The sequence below is a fragment of the Myripristis murdjan genome, chromosome 7, assembly GCF_902150065.1.
Source record: "Myripristis murdjan chromosome 7, fMyrMur1.1, whole genome shotgun sequence".
NCBI classification, from domain to species: Eukaryota; Metazoa; Chordata; class Actinopteri; order Holocentriformes; family Holocentridae; genus Myripristis; species Myripristis murdjan.
Window position 1 is genome coordinate 25,876,417 of NC_043986.1, and position 18,553 is coordinate 25,894,969.

The 18,553-nt window shown below is 43.3% G+C and overlaps 2 protein-coding genes across 5 annotated transcripts in view; one reads left to right on the forward strand and one right to left on the reverse strand.

The window, feature by feature from the left end:
- The window catches only part of LOC115362253 (6-phosphofructo-2-kinase/fructose-2,6-bisphosphatase-like), a 37,743-nt gene extending 25,063 nt beyond the window's left edge, over positions 1 to 12,680 (forward strand). The window contains exons 1-14 of one of the 3 annotated variants that reach the window (XM_030056108.1): positions 2,077 to 2,336; positions 3,323 to 3,448; positions 3,753 to 3,849; positions 4,464 to 4,530; positions 4,773 to 4,847; positions 4,944 to 5,000; positions 5,562 to 5,683; positions 6,610 to 6,817; positions 7,012 to 7,158; positions 7,382 to 7,486; positions 9,030 to 9,159; positions 9,472 to 9,534; positions 9,735 to 9,799; positions 10,763 to 12,680. In XM_030056108.1, coding sequence (XP_029911968.1) covers positions 2,246 to 2,336; positions 3,323 to 3,448; positions 3,753 to 3,849; positions 4,464 to 4,530; positions 4,773 to 4,847; positions 4,944 to 5,000; positions 5,562 to 5,683; positions 6,610 to 6,817; positions 7,012 to 7,158; positions 7,382 to 7,486; positions 9,030 to 9,159; positions 9,472 to 9,534; positions 9,735 to 9,799; positions 10,763 to 10,822 — 1,413 coding nt within the window. In that variant the 5' untranslated portion in view covers positions 2,077 to 2,245 and the 3' untranslated portion in view covers positions 10,823 to 12,680. Of the gene's footprint in view, positions 1 to 2,076; positions 2,337 to 3,322; positions 3,449 to 3,752; positions 3,850 to 4,463; positions 4,531 to 4,772; positions 4,848 to 4,943; positions 5,001 to 5,561; positions 5,684 to 6,609; positions 6,818 to 7,011; positions 7,159 to 7,381; positions 7,487 to 9,029; positions 9,160 to 9,471; positions 9,535 to 9,734; positions 9,800 to 10,762 lie in introns of those variants that run through there. The other 2 variants (XM_030056109.1, XM_030056107.1) reach the window with 2 other exon arrangements.
- ndnl2 (necdin-like 2) lies at positions 12,665 to 18,109 on the reverse strand. Of its 2 annotated transcripts, none has more exons than XM_030056114.1 (11): positions 17,994 to 18,109; positions 17,617 to 17,680; positions 16,434 to 16,550; positions 16,241 to 16,304; positions 16,051 to 16,130; positions 15,792 to 15,886; positions 15,297 to 15,373; positions 15,119 to 15,161; positions 14,961 to 15,023; positions 13,814 to 13,928; positions 12,665 to 13,535 (listed from the first exon to the last, which is right to left on the reverse strand). In XM_030056114.1, the coding sequence occupies exons 2-11, from the start codon at positions 17,665 to 17,667 to the stop codon at positions 13,440 to 13,442; spliced, it is 801 nt and encodes a 266-aa protein (XP_029911974.1). In that variant the 5' UTR covers positions 17,668 to 17,680; positions 17,994 to 18,109; the 3' UTR covers positions 12,665 to 13,439. The 2 variants fall into 2 exon arrangements, with proteins under 2 accessions (XP_029911974.1, XP_029911975.1); XM_030056115.1 differs by having other exon boundaries at positions 18,015 to 18,103.
- Between the last annotated feature and the right edge of the window lie 444 nt (positions 18,110 to 18,553).

The window sequence follows — 18,553 nt, forward strand, 5'->3', positions numbered from 1 at the left end:
GTTTTTGGCTGATGTTTTTGCGGTACAACAGATGGCAGCAGCATGTAGCACCTCTCTCTCTCTCTCTCTCTCTCTCTCTCTCTCTCTCTCTCTCTCTCTCTCTCTCTCTCTCTCTCTCTCTCTCCTGGGTGTCGGGTGTCCTGTGGGTGGGGGGTGCGTGAGTGGACACTCGGGCCCACCATGGGCTGCAGGACACCGCATGGTGCAGCTGAAGGCCCATTGGTGGTGGCATGTGTGTATGAGGAAAGGGGGGGTGGGGGTCAGTGTTTCGTGGCCGCGTGGCTCCTACGGCTCCAAGGGGGGGAAAAAATCATGGAGCCGGTGAAGAAGGAGCCTCCGGTACGGCGGCGGCGCGTGCGGTGTGAGAGCACAGGTGAGAAAACAAAAACAAAAACCAATAAACACCGCGGTTTGAAGTATTATCGTCATGGATAAATACCGTCGCTCTCTCTCTCTCTCTCTCTCTCTCTCTCTCTCTCTCTCTCTCTCTCTCTCTCTCTCTCTCTCTCACACACACACACACACACACACACACACTACTACTGCTGCATGTCTCTTTCTCCCCCTCTCTCTTTCTCAGTTCAGTTCAAATGGCTGCAGTGGCATGAACAGTAAAAAAATAAATAATAATAATTAAAAACAAACAAACAAAAAACAGTGGCACTAACACTAATATCTCTTCCACCCCCAACTCTGCCTGTCATGTGCATGAGCAATCTCACACATTTTCTTTAGAAAGATTGTGAGGGTTGCTGCAGAGTTGAGCTGTTCAGCTGTGCATGTGTATGTGTGTGTGTGTGTGTGTGTGTGTGTGTGTGGCTCAGGTGTACTCTTAATGATTTTACCAGGCAGCGTGCCTCCTCAGATTTCTGTACACATTCCATTTCTTAGTAGCCAAACATCAAACCACCATGGAGTAAACACAAACCCACACTCAGTGTCCCAGTATTCACTCGAGCTTTAATGGGTTAAAGGGCTTTTATTAGTTGGCCTGAACCTTGAAGCTTGAAAACCATGCATGACCAAATACAATTTTTTCATGCAATACAGGTAAAATATTAGGGTAGTTGAAAGTTAGTGGCTTATTTGAGGTATAGAAACTCAGCCGCAGCAAGTGTTACTTTCAAGATAGAGGGGTCAACTTGGGCAACTTGGAAATACAAGTACAGATACAATGCAATACAAATGATGGTAAATGGTAAATGTGATGTTGTGGATGATATTTTAAAAATGAATATCAGCAAGGCCCAGAGTCCCATTTTCCACGGACCACACCAGCAACAAGAGGCATTTAGGTGATTTATTGATGAGATGATGATGGCTATTTGAGGCTTGAACTCGCTTGTGGTTTCTCCTGGATTGCTGACTGCATGTGGGGAAGCTTCAGTGAGGAATTCGCTGCAGCACCAGGGAACAACAGAGCTCCCCTTAGGAGCCTACGCAGGCAGGATAGAAGGAGAGAGAAAGAGAAGATGGAAACAAGGCGGGAGGGGTGCAGAATACGAGAGTAAAAGAGTAGGACAGGATTAGCTGGGTATTTATAGGAACGCTGGTAGAGGTGTGGTTCAGGTGTGGTCCTGCTCCCGAAACTCTGCTAGACAGCTTCAATACAGGATACATGCTGCCAAATTTCATTCTTCTATGACTATGAATGCCACTGTAGTAGGTGGATATTTGATTTTACAGCATTTTCCCAGCACCCTATTCCAAAAAAGAGCCAAACGCCCCAAGTTGGGGGTGCTCATCATCTACATGTCATGGTCTAAGGTTTAGGATAACAAGAATAGAGAAGAAAAGGTTAATAGAAAACCTCCTGGCTCACGGCCTGGATTTGAGCCTCTAGCTGATAATGTTGATGCTCCCAGGTTGCTCACCCAGAGCTGGCTTGTTGTGCCAGTCTTACTTCCTACATGTGAATCAGGGAGGGCATCTTGTTGTTTTTTATTGGCGGTTAACCTCATTCTGGGCGTTATCCCAACAGTTAACATGATTGACAGCTCACCAGTCCAGTTAGAAGTATGTCATGTCGTGCCATTAGCCAAGCAGGTATGTTGACTCGTGCACACATGACTGAGTCTCCTCCCTCTACTCACTGCCTCGGGAAGTTCAAAATCACACAGCGTTCACCTGGACGGGTTCTTTTTCTTTTGTTCTCCTGTTAAGTCTGTCTCACACACACACGCACACACTCATACACACAGACAAAACAGATAGACACATATACACACCTTTGGTTGTGGCAGTCATGTCCCAGAAACCAACAACACTGACTCAAAATCCTCTAGAGAAGATCTGGGTTCCATGGATGAACAGCAAGCTGAGTCGTCGGAGAGGCTGTGAGTACACACACACACACACACACACACACACACACGCAGACAGACAGATATACACACACACAGAGACAGGTACACACAGACAGAGCCTTTATTTGTAATTTCACACCTCGGTCTGACAGGTTGATACTTGTCCTAGATCATGTGCTCATCACAGGAGGCGGGAGTTGGTTTTTAACGCTGAGCAGTGTTTTTTATTAGCAATGTTTTGGCTGTTTATGTAAGTGTGTGTTTGTTCGGGTTCAAAGCAGGACGTGGGCAGGACACAGAGTCCTTCAGTGCAAGGGACCTGAAGGCCATTCACCCCAAAGCTCAAGGCTTTGTCTGCATGCGTGTGTGTATGTGTGGTGTGTGAGAGTGTGCCTGTGTGTGGTTTAAGCACGTGCTCACATCGGGTTTTGCATGTGCTCACATAATTATATGTAACTTAATTTGACACTCTCTGAGTCATGCTGTTTAACTATGTGACCTTGAAGTAACAATCCACAGCATTTTGTATGCCCAAATGTAATTTTTCCCCCCTCTATTCTATAATGCTGACAGTTGATATTACACAACAGTGACTCAAGAAACAGCCAATTCACAAGAATCCTCAGTTTGCTGCTTTAAGCATTCATTGTCTGGCAGCTCTTTCCTCAAAAACGATCCTCTGGTTCACAGAAAGTGACGTGTTTTATATTCCCAACAGCAGCAAAAGCAGTTTGTTCGCATTAAAAGAAGAAGAACTGGGTAATTTGCTTGAGTATCAGTAGTCACCATGGCTGAATAAAAGTTTTAATTAAGATTAAAATAAGATTAAAAAAAATAGCAATGGCTGCTTAGTAGCAATAACGTCACCAAAAGATAGAAATAAAACAAGCATTTCACCGCTGAAATGCTTCGCTGTGGGTCAGTGGACGTAAAAGTTATATTTTGCCCCCCACGCCACTTTAATAGTAATTCTAATTTGAATACTACTCTCTTTCTCTGTCTTATGTGTGTTTCAGCTTCGGTGCCACAGTTCACCAACTCCCCCACCATGATAGTGATGGTGGGACTCCCAGCCAGAGGCAAAACCTACATCTCTAAGAAGCTCACCAGGTACCTGAACTGGATCGGAGTTCCCACCAAAGGTAATATCAAAAGTTACAGACGCGCACAAGAACTCATATTTTACTTGGATTCCCCCCAAAAAGCTCTGATAACTAACAAAGCAGCACTAACCCTAACCCTCAATACTAAAATGATCCACTGTACAGTCATATCTGATCTTGACAAAGTACCCATTCTGGTTGTGTCTCGGTGCATTTATGGCAGAAACCTGTAGGCTCATGTATGAAGTGAAATTTTTTTTTATCATTATTAATCAAAGAGATATATTTAGCAAACATGCTGCCACCATTATCTGTTTCTAATATCCCTGTATCCCGGTAACAGTGTTCAACGTCGGGCAGTACAGGAGAGATGCTACACGTGCCTACAACAGCTACGAGTTTTTCAGACCCGACAACGACGAGGCCATGAAGATCCGCAAGTATGAAACAAACTCTGTCTTGTTGGAACAACTGATGGCGTTATATGTTGTTGTTGAATTGTAAACCAAACAAGAACAACTGTGTGTGTCTTAAAGGGATGGGTCAGATTTATTAACACAAAGTGGTATGACTCGCCACTAATGATATCGATAAATGGACATTATTGGACAGAGTTGGTCTCCAGGAGACGTGGCTAACTGTCTTAGCGAGCAGCCAGCTAGATGATGAGGAACTATTTTGCTAATTGAAGAATGCTACATACTGGAGCTTGTTCACGTTTCACTCCGCCTATCAGCTCTGCTAGCAGACGAAATTTCACAAGGGAAAAGTTGTGTCGTAATACAATGGTGTTATTCAGTAAACAACATCGTTCCAAGGTACAGCATCTATAATGATTAGAATAGATTATTGTTGTGTCATTTTGGTGTGGTTGTTTTTCTGTGGGTTAAAATGTCAAGGCCCAGACGCACCAATTCACAAGCCACCGACAGGGTCCGATGTTCATCCCACCAAGTAGCCTGTTAATCATACCACCTTCTACTAATTAATCCAACCTATCCCTTTCATATAACCAGACTGTGTGTTGTCTGTTTTTTGCTCTCCCTGACCTCAGGGCCTGTGCCATCGCTGCCCTAAAAGATGTGTGTGACTACTTTACCAGAGAACCCGGTCAGGTGGCGGTGAGTGGAAAATAATATCATGTTGTTGATTACTCAGTGATCTCCTTATTTCCATGTTTATGTCTTTGGGCCTGGGACCTGAGGTTAGTCTTGCTTTGTCACAAGACTCACATATGCCTGCTGCTGCACTTATTACATTTGGACCTACATGAAGTCAGCCTGTAGCCCTTTGTTGTGTTCTGACACATAATGTAAGAAAAGTCAGTTTATTATTTGACCTCATCTTCTGTGGCTGCTTTAAGGTGTTTGATGCCACCAACACCACCCCAGAGCGCAGGGATGTCATCCACAGCTTTGCCAAGGCAAACGGATACAAGGTCAGTGTTTGTGTTTTTCTTTTCTCCTTAAAAGTGGAAACCTGAGACTGAAAATTAGCTCATCTTCTCACTTTTTTTCTCCTGCTCCCTTTCTAGGTGTTTTTTGTCGAGTCCATATGTGACGATCCTGAAATCATTGCTGAGAATATTAAAGTAAGTGTGTGGTGGGTGTGGGTGTGTGTGTGAGAGATTGCTTTTGTGCAGGAGTGTGTTCTTCTAGGGTCACCACAGGAAGGATACTTCAGGCCAAGAGCAGTGTTGAGCCAAGACCCAATGTGCTTTGTATTACTGGTGCAACAGATTGAACTAATCAGAAGGCAGCAGTGCAGTGCTGGTCCAACTGTGTTACAGCACAGTTCACTTAGTGCCAAATCACATGTTTGGTGAGACCAACATTTTTCCATAGCCTTGGGGCTAACATATTTTCTGCTCTGTTTTTCACTCTCCCTTCATTTATTCTTTCTGACTCTTTTTCAGCAATTCAGTTCAGTTTTTATGCTTTAATGGCATCAAAGCAAAGAACAATATCACCAAAGCATCAACATGACATGAAAATATGTGCACAGAATCAATTCGCCTCAACATCCTCCAGTTGCCAAGTGTGTTCCCTGAGCCCCTCGTGAAGGCTTTTCTTAATTAGGGGTTGCTTACTGTGGCCAGACAGCCAGCTAATGTGTTTTCTCTCTCACTCTCTCTCTCTCTCTCTCTTACTAGCAAGTGAAGCTGAGCAGTCCTGACTATGTGGGCTGTGACAAAGACGAGGCAGTGGCTGACTTCCTGAAGAGGATTGAGTGTTATAAGATGACCTACGTCCCACTGGATGATGACAAGGACAGGTGACAGCGTCTGCAATGCCATAACTAATAATAGAGGCTCTGCAGATGCATCATAAATCTCCTAGTATCCATGTCTTGCACCGTCATGGAGCTTTACTGCAGAACTTTGAGCAAAGGATTTATAAAGATTTAACAACACGGGCAAGAAAACAGAGAGACTTTATCTGAAAAAGACAGTCAGTGTGTTTGTGTAGGTCCATTCAGTCTGAATGTAAGTGAAATCTGAGCTGACTTTTGGCATTATAATTTAGAAAAACAGCTGAAGGTGATGTCATCACCTGTAAGCACTTAGCACTTAGCTTTCATACTGGCACAGTCCAAAGTGGGATAACCCTGACTTGAACACAGGGCTTGTTGGCCCTGCTCAGGAGCAGTTTGTGGGATTATCCGCAAAAAGTCAGGTTAAGGTCTATAGTGTGAAGGAACCCAAGTGTGAACATGTGGAAAGGGCTATGGAGTGCAACAGGTGGTGATATTACATACTGCCAAAGGTCAGCCATAGAGGTTAAGCTTCACAGAGAGTTGGGTTTGGGGTTTAGTCACTCTTTAACCATGTTTATTGCATTCTGTTGAAACGGTCAAGTTGTGATTTTATAAATTCAGTCAGTTCTCCATTGTTGAGCTGTGGATGTCAAATATGGCCGCCAGAGAACCCGTTCCATCACATGAAAGGCCTCCCATTACATCTGATCCGTTCTTTACCCCAAGTTTCTGAATGAAACCTGTAACAAATAAAGAATTGCATTCCAAAGTGAGACACAAAACATTTTAAAAGGGATATCTGTTGTTCAAAAACGATAAATCAGAGTCCTGTGTGTTTCAGAGATACTGAATGATGATTAAACATGGGAATTAGACCTCTGTCTGTATGTAATATGTATATTTCCACCTACCTCCCCTCTCACACTTTTGCTTTCCCCATGCAGGAACTTGTCCTACATCAAGATCTTCAACGTGGGCAGCAGATACCTGGTGAACCGGGTCCAGGATCACATCCAGAGCAGGATCGTCTACTACCTCATGAACATCCACGTCACGCCACGCTCCATCTACCTGTGCCGTCACGGAGAGAGTGAACTCAACCTGGTGGGTCGCATCGGAGGAGATTCGGGCCTGTCGCCTCGCGGGAGCAAGGTTAGGAGTCAGGGACTGTGTGATTGTGTGTTTCTGCTGTTCTATATGTCGTTACATCCTGTTGTAAAGGTTGCACTGTCAATCCAGACTGCACCACACAGTGTAGCACACACTGTAGATCATCTGATCCTATTCTTTCTAATCTTTCTGTTGTGTTAGGTGCAACAACACTGTCCTCACTGTCTGTCTGTCAGTTTGCCAGTGCTCTGGGTGCGTACATGCGTAGCCAGCAAATCAGCGACCTGAAGGTGTGGACCAGCCACATGAAGAGGACCATCCAGACCGCAGAGGCTCTGGGAGTCCCGTACGAACAGTGGAAGGCCCTCAATGAGATCGATGCTGTGAGTGCTGTTTATATACCTGTGCATCAGACATATAGATGCTGAATACATGGTTAGATCAATCATATTGTAGACATTTTGTGTGCATTTTGCTCCATGTTGGCCATCTTCTGCCCGTTGCCTATATGTCTGCGTTCTCATATTCCACATGCACTCTTGCCTCATGAACTGTTGTGAGTTCTGTTGTGTGTCTTTTGGAGCCTCACAGTCTGTCCTCTCTCAGGGTGTTTGTGAAGAGATGACATATGAAGAGATCCAAGAGAATTACCCAGAGGAGTTTGCACTGAGGGACCAAGACAAGTACCGCTACCGTTACCCCAAAGGAGAGGTGAGGAAGGGGATTGTTTAGGCTGCTCTGGTAGAAACAGTATTTTTTTTTTCAGCCAAAAACATTCAATCCCACAGTGGTGCTTAATTTACATTGTAACACCATGGATCTGCAAACAAACTGCTGTCTCTGACCTTTAGAGGGAAGTCACTGTCATTATAATCTCAGCATTTGGGGCTGAGTGATAAGGTTGAAATCAATCAATCAATATCACAACAGTTTAAATAAGGCTATATACTGCTATGAGTTATGAATGCCAAATCACATGTTACATAATCAAATTAATGTCACCCCATTGAAACAAATGCTATTTTAAGTCAAACAAAACTCTAAAATTTTCATGTAATATCTCTTAAAATGTTTCATGTCTACTTTTGTCAGTTTTTCCATAAAAAACAGTAAAAAAAAAAATCATTGCTGTATGATCAGTAAATTATTCTGCTGAAAGACAGTCTACATCAGACAGTGTGATGTGCAGGGCAACATGCTCAAATGTTCAAAAACTGAAAAGCCACTTCAGTGAAAAACAGTGACCCCCGGCTCATTCTCTCCTTTAAGGGAAGCTGAACAGTCGTGTGTTTGCTCTCAGACAGTATGCAAAGAATCCTGAAAAGAATAAACACAAAAAAGCTGCTGAACCAGACAGCATCCCCCACACACACTCACACACACACACACACACACCATTTAGCCCTGGGCTCAGGTGGTTGTTCCCAATCATCCATGAAAATGAAATGAAACGCCTCGATGGTTATTGCCGCTGCACCTGCCTCAATAATCACACGGCAGTCTGAGAGGCGAGGCATGATGCACATCAAGCGCGACTTCCACGACGAACTGGACCCTCGTCTTTTGCATCTACTAAGGACACAGTTTCCTGGACATCTCCTGTTTGGAAACAAGGACATGAATGCAAGAAGGCTGTACTCTAACCTCAGCACACCGGGGCAAAAGGTCATTTGACATCAGAGTTACTAACCAGTGGGCCTATCAGAACTGAACACCATTATCACATTTGCTGATGACACCCCACTGGTGGGCCCAACCACGGACTCATAAAGCGTTTATCGCTCAGCACTGACGAGACCATGGACGGGAACACAATGTTCCTTCCTACATTACCAAATCGTGGGCCTGGCACAAACCTCCTCGGTGGTTATGAAGACACAGCAGCTCCTTCGCCACTTGAGAGATCTTTAAAGAAGTTGACCTATCTGCCAAGACCCACATCAGCTTTTACAGATGCACAAAAGAGAACCTATTCTCTTGATGCATCATATGACAATGATATAATTTAATATTTGAGAATGGCAAAGCCTCTGACTGCTCTACTTTGTGGCAGCTGGTGAAAATGGTCCTCTTTATCACCTCCACCCATACAAGCACAATAAGCAGTGTCAGAAAAAGGGTCACAGTATCTTCAGCAAGTTCACCAATCACAACCATGTACATGTTTTGCGTGCATTTTGTGTGCATTTACAGTATGTGTGTACACAGTATAACATGGCTCTCTGTGTGCGATGACCTCATGTCTGTGTTGCAGTCCTACGAGGACCTTGTCCAGCGCCTGGAGCCCGTCATCATGGAGCTGGAGAGGCAGGAGAACGTCCTGGTCATCTGTCACCAGGCCGTCATGAGGTGTCTGCTGGCCTACTTCCTGGACAACAGTGCTAGTGAGAAGAATATATTTTTTACAGTCAAAACACCCAGGTCTCCTCCTCTTCCACCACACTGTTTGACATGACTGAGGCCAATATCTCAGATGCCTTATCCCTGTTCTGTCACAAAAGTTGATATGAAAGAGACTTGGGAGGAAATGTTGCAAAAATATTTTGGAAAGTCTTTTGATTGCACAATTTTAAGAGGAGGGTAATTACTATTTTGAAATGTTTGTTTGTTAATCTCCGGAAACTATTCTTCTCAAATGGAAATGCACTGTTTACAGCTAAATAGTGATTGTTTGTCTGTGTCTGCCTGTGTGTCAGATGAGCTGCCCTACCTGAGGTGTCCTCTCCACACGGTTCTCAAACTCACCCCAGTCGCCTACGGTCAGTCTCTCTGTTTCCCCTTTTCTGATAATAATAGTCTCCTTTCCTGTTGCTTCCCAGTGTTTCTTTCTACACTCTCTCTTTCTTCTTCCTCTGTCCTCCTCACATTGTTATGCTTCAGCTTTTCAGTGGCACTGTGTAACATTGTCTGTGTCACACACCTACCTCATCACCGTCTTTGTTCTCTCCTTCTCTCTCAGGTTGTAAAATAGAGTCTGTCTTCCTCAACATTGAAGCTGTCAACACGCACAGGGACAAACCAATTGTGAGTAGCCTTAAAAATCCTGAGTGCAGGGATGAGGACTTTAGTTTGAAATCCATGATCATATGCTATATGCATGGAAGTATTTATTGGGCTTATTGTTGGTTACTAATTATAACCTACAGAAAACAATCCACAAATGCGCGACTTGTTGCACAAATATTTCACCATTCACAGATGTGTATTTGTTAATTACCCACAAAAATATTGAGTGGTTTGCAAACATGTATAACTTTCTGGGAATACATGTATTTTAATTTCACAGAAAAATCTGTTTTACAAATGTACAGTTTCAGAGCAAAAAAAAAAATGCATGTAAAATGAGATTTACATATTTATGGACATGAAATCGGCACATGAATTTTTTTCTTTGCACAATTGCTCGAGGTCAGTCTGTGACATTTGAGACTTCCTTCTCTTTAGCTGCAGGCTTCCTGCAAACACAGGAGGAAAAACACAGGAAGTCATCAAGGTTTCACTTCCACAATTGCCTTAATCTGTGTTTTACATTATTTTTTTCCATGAAGTCAAAAAACATATATTACATATATTATACATATACTCAGAGTAAGTTATACACAAATAAAAAAAAAATGCACAGTTGTGAATAGTGAAATATTTGTGCAAGAAGCTACACATTTTTGGATTGTCCAGTAAATACTTCCAGATATCTGTATAAAATAAGGAACCTTTATATTGCATATTTCTAGGAAGCATAAGGTAACTTTCTCAGTTAAATATCTTCTTCTTTTTTTTTTTTTTTTTTTGCTTGTTTGTGTTTTGTTTTGAATGTAGTGTAGGCCGCTCTCTGGGTGAAATGCACTTGAGGGTTAGAGATGTTAGTTCACAACTTACAAAGTGAAATGTCTCCTGGCTGTATTCTTGTCAAGGTCGACTTTCTCCAACAATCACTGTCATTTGGTAAAACAGCTAAGAAAAGCTCGTCATGTCCTGTGTGTCTCTCAGAACGTGGATGTGGACAGAGACACGGAGGAGGCCTTGGAGACCGTCCCAGAGCACATCTAGAGCAGCACAGGGAGGCGGCTTCCTCTCCACCTGCCCTCATGGAAAGTGGCCTATTTTTTTTCTTTTTTAATCCAATAATCATAGTGATCACTGTTGTTGTTGTGGTCGTGAAATGGAAACCTTTGTGATAAATGAAAACCACATTTCTCAGATGGCAGTCTATTTCTATTACAATGCACTTTATGAGGCAGGGCTCCGGCCAAATGTCTGTGATATGAAGTTGAGTTTTATTTTCTGTGAACAAACGAGCCACTGGCCACATAACCAATATCACTGTTTGGATACTCCTGGTGCTCTTTTTCTCTTCTTTCTTTCTTTCTTTTTAATCTCTCCCCTGTCCCTGTTTTCTGTTTCTTCTCACTTCTTCCACAATGCAGCGGCCAATGTAACATTTTTGAAAACGGCCAAAGCAACCAGCCCGTGCTCATGTTATCTTGGATCATTTCATTTCCCATCAGATACGTTGTCATTCACAGCGGTGCATTGCAGGCGTATCCAAACCCTGGTGGGAAGGTTTCTGATTGGACGAGTACTCGTATCTGTCACAGCGGTACAACCAATGACATGGTGCTGTGAACCAATCAGAACCAAACCTAAGAGAGAAGGAGCTCTGTTTGAGCTCTGCAAACTACACTACCCACAATCCTTTGGGCTAAAATCACGAGGGACAAGTCGGCACTAACTGCCCAACGCCATCACGTGCCTCACTTATTACTACAGATGTAATAACACTATGCACACACACAAAAGGAAGATATTGGCCATTTATGTGTATTTTAGCGACATGCTCTTACCTCATTTGGGCTGTTTTAATAAGAAACTAAAGGGAACCTGTTGTCATACTAACAGTTGAACTTGTGGTGCAATGTGTCAACATTTTTTGAAACATAATATCTCTTCGTATTTCAAAGTTCACTGGCTAATTGTGAAACCTTGCTGGATATTATTGACTTGGTGTGTAATTTTGTGGAGATTTGTCCAGTGTCGCTGTTCCCGCATCAGTTTCACCTTCCCTGCCCTCAAGTCTGCATCTCAAGGATGACACATTAAAGGGATAGTCTGAGATCTTTTAATGTCAGTTTGCTGAATCTTGCACTTGTTAGATTGTGAGAGGATCATTTCACTGAAAAAGGGCCAGGTCGCTGAAACCAGTTTGTACCTTAGAATGAAGGAGAGCACCCTGCACCCACAGTACTTGGGTTCAAGGTCCGCTGTCAGCTTGCATCTGCCCTGCTGGAAGACGCTGCAGTCCCAAGGGCTTAAAGCAAGAAAAAAGTGATTCTGAAAAGTTGTTGAGAAGGAAATATGTACATGGTTTTCAAGTATTTCATGAATGTGAAACAGCTCTGCCTGGGCCCTTTAAACCCCGATGCCTCTTGATGCTGAGCAGCTGCTCTTTAGTTGAGTCTGAGAAGACACTATCAATGAAGTATAATATGCACCACTTTAATACAAAATACAAACACAGATGGAGAGCCATTTTTGTAAATACACAAATGTACATTTTTTTTCCTGCTGTCACAAGTTCAGTTAGCAAACTGACATTAAAAGTAAGAAACGATCCCCTTAACGTCTCGTGGTCAGGTAAACTTGTGTTTCTGCACGTCATCAAACTGTCTCCTTCAGCCATAACTGCTGTTGTAACTCTGCTGCTGTTTGTCTATGTGACTGTGCCCGTGTCTTCAGCTGTGCAGTGTGTGTAGCAAACTAGGATGTCAAAGTGTTCTTATTCAGGACTGTGTAACAAAGCAAGGAATGTCTGAAAGTTGTGATGAATTAAGAGACAGTGGCAATAATTCAAGGTAATAATTCTGTATAAAAGATTTTATTTTGTGAACTTGAAAAAAAAAAAAAAAAACTTTGTCACCTTAAGGTCCAGGCAATAAAAGTAAAACTGATCACTGACTGTGTGTTTGAGTGTGAAATACACAATATTAAAGGTGTGGCACAGAAAGACCAATGAATAATTTCTGAAAAGCAATCATAAATGTCCACAAAGTGTTGTGACACTTTGCGAACATTTTTTATTTGGATTATAAAAAACAAAAACCAGATCTTAGTCAAACAACTTCTTAGTGTTTGCTCTGATGTACTCTCTGGGAGCCTGATGGGTGAAGTTTTACATATAGGAAAATGATCTCAAATGATCTGAAAGGGAGTTGAGTATATTTTCTGTGACGGACTGAACGTATCTGACAACATATTGTTAGAGAACTCCACCTGCTTGGTACACTGAGGGGGGTAAAACAAACACCAACAGTTACCAGCATATTCTGAATCACCTACGGGCAACACATAAAAAAATAAATCCTATACAACACTATATTGATGATGGCTTTGGAAGTGACAGATCTGTTTAGCAATGTTACACAGCAAATCTGGAAAACTTGACTCTTCACTTACCACCAAAAGTAAAAAAAAAAAAAAAAAATATTGGTCGAGTCAAACTGGGAGGTGAAATCCCTCTGGCTTCACCACTGAGACAAAAACTCACTTACAAAGAGGAAAAAAAAGTGGGAGTTGGATGGAGATTCATGGCTTCTCTCCTTCAGCATCAACACCCAAAATAAATAAAATTGAGAAAAACAAAAATGTATAGATGTGTGTTTTCAGGGGGTTATCTCTGACTGCTGGTGCTGGGCTGGGAGGAGGAGGAGGGGGTGGTGGCCTCTTTGTACTGCTGGCTCCAGCTCTGGGGGTCCCGGTCATGGAGCTGAGAAAGAAAATAACACACACAGCTCTGTCAAGAAAAGCGAGTCACCACTACCTACAAACACTCGCTGAGTCCAGGCCGATGTTTTCCACTGGCACGCTGGACAAAAGTCTGAAGAGTGTTTATTCTGTGACACCAAAACATTCACACCAATGAAGGTCTTTTAGGTGTCACCCCACAGGACGTCCCGCTCCGCCAAAAGAAGAACAGAAGAATACTGTGTGTTCACACACACCACGTCTTTGGATGTGCGCGTGCAAACACACAAACACACTCACCTCACCCATGAACTCGAGGATTTTGATTTTTGACACCTCCAGTTCGGCACGTTGGCCCCAGCGGAACTCATGCTCAAGCGGCTCTGTGTGGGGGATTCGCACATACTCCAGGTACCTGGACACACACACACACACAAGGTATAAAAATATGACGTGTGTCCTATAAGGAGCATTAAACATCAACAAAGAAAAGCTCATCTCAAAAAAGGCCAGTGTTACATTAGGTACAACACATCATCCAAATAATACAGACAGATGAAGTACGAGAATACAAATTCACCTCCGCACCCCTTCAGTGTGTCCAGCATTTTAAAGGTTATACTGGCAAATGTAGCACTGCACAGATGTAATACAGCTACTTAGATGATTAAATACAGTGCCACTCTCAGGAAGCTTACACCTACAGACTCGAAAAACATTGTGTTCTGTCTGTATGAGATGTTTTATGATTGTGAGTCAAAACCACACCATTAAAAAACACTGTAAAATGTGAAAAACGCCCTTTGTAAAAAAAAAAAAAAAAAAAAAAAAAAAAAAAGTGTTTCACATATTTTGAACAGAGATATGAAGCCTCTGCAGGACAGTGAGGATATGAGTTAGCAAATGAGTAACGGTAATGTTTGGAGTCAGTGTTGATCCCACCACTCTGCTGTCGTGGTCTGGGTCTCTTCCACTGTCCAGCTGCTCTGTGGTGTGGTATAAACCAGAGTCTATGGTCTGACAGACACTGGCTCTGAACACACCAGTACACTACTCTCATTACACTGATCCAGGCAGGGATTGAACCTGTGACCTTCTGATTACAGGCCTGCTGCACTGGACCGCTGAGCCACAGGGCTGAAAGCTGTGACAACACACTGAGACAGGACAGACATTCACACTTTCACACTTGGAGGAGCGGAAGGGAAAAGCAGGATGTTGCAGAGGGGTGTGCAACAAGTGAAGGCTTTCTCTGTTTAACTGAGTCCACAACACGACTCAATACAAAAGTTATGCATTGACACATGAAGGCAAAAGTGTCACAAAGTGTGTCGTTTGGTGCCTCAGAATAATTTTGCCAAGATTGTTGCAAAGCAGATGGAAGAACTGGGGCAGGAATAAAGAAAAGGAGGCTACATCTGACCAGTTAGACGAGTTAGGGTCTCACCTCTGACGCACAAACTCATCTGTGACCAACCGCTTAACATCACCAAACTCCTCATGCTTCTCCCTGCAGACCACAAGAAGCTGATTATAATCACAACCCAACATGAACAAAAACAACCTTCAGAGTTCACACACAGAGACGGTGAAGCCATGTCTTACCCGGGGTCGACACGCAGTTTCTTGAGTGTGTTCCAGACGAGGGCTGAAGCACAAAAACACAAGCAGACGTGAGGCTCGTTATCAGGACAATAGAGGAAAGAGTGGACGGATTTATTCATGATGAACATGGACACCGACACCACATGAACGGGACACTGAAGAGTGTGCGTCCACTCACTTTCTTTGACGGCACCTCCCTTCATAAAAATGACACTCAGGATCACAAAGAGAAGGCCCATCTTCGGATTGCTGGGGCTTTTACACGCGAGGAAAAGAAAAAGATAAATTCACATAACGTGACATAACATACAAGATTATACTGAACTTTTATCTTTTGATGCATTTCATGAGAAAGCAAGATGCTGAATACAGATATTCAAAAGGATACCTTGTATCAAGTATTCACCATGTGCTGCCTTCAGTCCCTGGCAATCAAAGCTTTACACGCAAGCCTTCATGGTAAACTCATTCCAAAAATATCAACCGCATTTGATGCCATGAAAAAAATGGGTCTGTAACTTTACATTTTTACAACACTAAAACGCTATCAAAGGTTCTGTTAATAAGTTAAAAACTTTTTTCCTCAGGGATTGCAGGCAGCACTTGTTGAGTAGCTGGTATAGATATAATCCATTTTGGGTGGAATATCCCTTTAAGTCAAACTGATACTCACCTCCTCACTGGGGCTCCCTCAAGCGTCTCCAGTTTATTGATCAGTATGTACACATGATTTTTAAAGTCGATTTCAACCAGTTTAAGACCAAATACCTGCCCAAGGTGGAAAAGGACAAAAGAAAAAAAGGAAAGACACACTGTGTTAGGTATAAAGTCTCAAAGAGACAAAATTATGACGGGAAGTTAAATTTGACAGGATTTTTTAAAATTTGTTTTTACAAATTCAGAGGCTGTTGGGGATCCTCACACACACACACCTGCTCAAAGGTACGTGCGGTTCTCTTCATGATCTCAGGGTAGATGTTTCTGTACTCCTTCACCACATGTTTCACCAGGTCTAGAGGACACACAGAGACGAGGAGTGACGTTAGATTAGGACACAAACAACACGAGCAATACTTACTATTTACTTTAACATCATTTTGTGAGTGTCTGTGTGTGTCAGACCTGCTCGGCGTACAGGAATCTTTTTCTGGTCCTTCATCAGAAAGTACTGCACCACCTCTGCCGTCTACAGGAGAGAAAGAACGTGTGATAACTCAGATAAAAGACAAGGGCCGGTGTTTCTTTCTTTCTTTCTTTGTTTCTTTCTTTCTTTTTTTTTTTTTTTTTAAAACAAGAATAGCTTTTTATCTGTTACCTTTTGGTCGACTTGTGCAGGTGTGAGCTTCTCCAGTCCTTTCTGGACCTGTGATGTACTTGGCTGAGTGAACGGGATGTCATCATCCTCTTCTTCACCCATCAAGGTTTCAGAGCGCTGAAACACACACACACACACACACACACACACACACACACACACACACACACACACTCAGAAACGTCCTTATTGTAGCCACTATCAGAACATATAACATATGACACGAGTTTTCCCTCCATGTGCTGCAGCCCAGATGAGCCACATGTACCCCTAGTTCACCTTGAAATAAGAAAAAGGACGTACAGTGTAGAGCTGGACAATACAACATTATCATATTGTTATCTAGAAACTAAAATATTTTGGGTTGGCTGGCAACTCCTTCATCAAATAACATGACAACCATGTCTCCCAGTATTTTTTCAGACTTTAACTCTGTATTTATTCACAATCCTGGAGACTATCTCAAGGTTATGCCATCATGCTGCCATAAATTTACTATTGCATCCATATCTGGCCTGGCAGCTCCGTGTGAGGGGGAGGAGGCTGTCTCCTCTAGTGGGCGGTCATGAGTGTGGAGTGAGAGGCAGTGTGTGCAGCTGTACAGAGCACAATGATGAATTACAGCAGTGGTTCCCAACCCAGTCCTCAAGTACCCCCTGTCCTGGAGGTTTTTGTTTCAGCTCTACTCTTTCACACCTGATCCAATTAAGGCCCTTGCACCTTCATGCACGCCCTCTTCAGGTAGATCTGTTTCAGCCAATCAGTATGAAGCCCTTACATGGATCAGGTGTGAAAGAGTAGAGCTGAAACAAAAACCATCAGGACAGGGGGTACTTGAGGACTGGGTTGGGAACCACTGAATTACAGAAACACAATGATGGCTGTACACAGGTGATCACAGCAAAGTTTTTCAAGATGTAACTCAGTGGACACCCAAGTAAATACGTTTGGTAAAATGCTGTTCCCAGAGTGCCCTGCGGCAGGATCTGTGTTGTTTAGCTGCATCGCTGCACGTGTGTGGGCAGAGCAGTGGCTCCTCTGTGTTCCGTATTGGGACAATGTTCTGTTCATTTAAGTTTTAGCGACAATGAAACGTTTTGGGAGCCACACATCGGAGGTACTGCAGCATCCCAAAGCACATGAGTTATTTTCCTGATGGGAAACCTGTGGTGTGTGTTCTTACCCGGGGTGCGGACGCCGCTTTGCCCTGGGACAGCCGCTTTCTCTGCGTCATGGCAACACGCTGCCTGTGCGACACACACAAAACACACAGATCACCTCTCTTCCACTAAAAACAACCTCTCTTCCACTCCAGCCACTTCCTTCTGGTTTTTTAACAAGTGGTGTGGACTGAAGAAGACTGAAACAGGCCTCCATGACAGATAAGGAAGTGACACAGGTAACAGTAAAGGAGCTAGCTAGCGAAACTGACGTCAAGCGTTAGCGGTCACAACACAAGGCCTGGGCAGACTAAAGAGCCGTGTAAGATCTCAGCAGACTACACAACAAACCCACACTTTGAGGGTGAAGCGACCGCCCTCCCTGAAAGAGCCCACTCACTTTGTTTAAATGCAAACTCACTCGACGCCGATGCCCAAACTGTCACATTCCCGCTAGTGGTTTGTGTGAGGCGCGCGTTGATGACGTTCCATGCGTGGCCATTTGCTTGTGCGTCAGTGCGTCTTCTTCTTAAATTAAATATTTCACGTGTAGCACAAAATGAACGGACAGAAACAGTATGAGAGGTATGTATGACAAGTGAAACTACTGTAGAAGTTACACACAAAGAGAATATAAAATAGAAACGACAAGGTCCGGGAGTGATCACACACTAAATGCATTGAAAAGTAAACGGTATCAGTGGTGATTTTAAAATGATAAACCTGTATTTGTGGCTCCTGTGTCATTGGTTATTGCTGTGGGAGGTTTTGCTGTGAGCTCACTGGCACATATCTGCCTGCCCCTGCTCCAGGTTACAGGTGTTTATCAGGATTACTGTCTCCACTAGGCAGCAGCCTGGAGGGGATCATGTGTTTAGTCATGTGTATCTGTCTGCAGATGATCTCACATACTTCTGGGCCAATCAGCCCAACTGTGGGCCAACTGTGCACAGTTGTAAC

Bases quoted from the DNA above. Each gene is read 5' to 3' on its own strand.
- ndnl2 (XM_030056114.1), bottom strand. From the start codon at position 17,667: ATGACGCAGAGAAAGCGGCTGTCCCAGGGCAAAGCGGCGTCCGCACCC. The intron at 16,305-16,433 runs GTAACAGATAAA...TCTCTCCTGTAG, and splicing joins CTGCACAAGTCGACCAAAAG to ACGGCAGAGGTGGTGCAGTA. The intron at 15,162-15,296 runs GTGAGTGGACGC...TTTGTGCTTCAG, and splicing joins GGGAGGTGCCGTCAAAGAAA to CCCTCGTCTGGAACACACTC.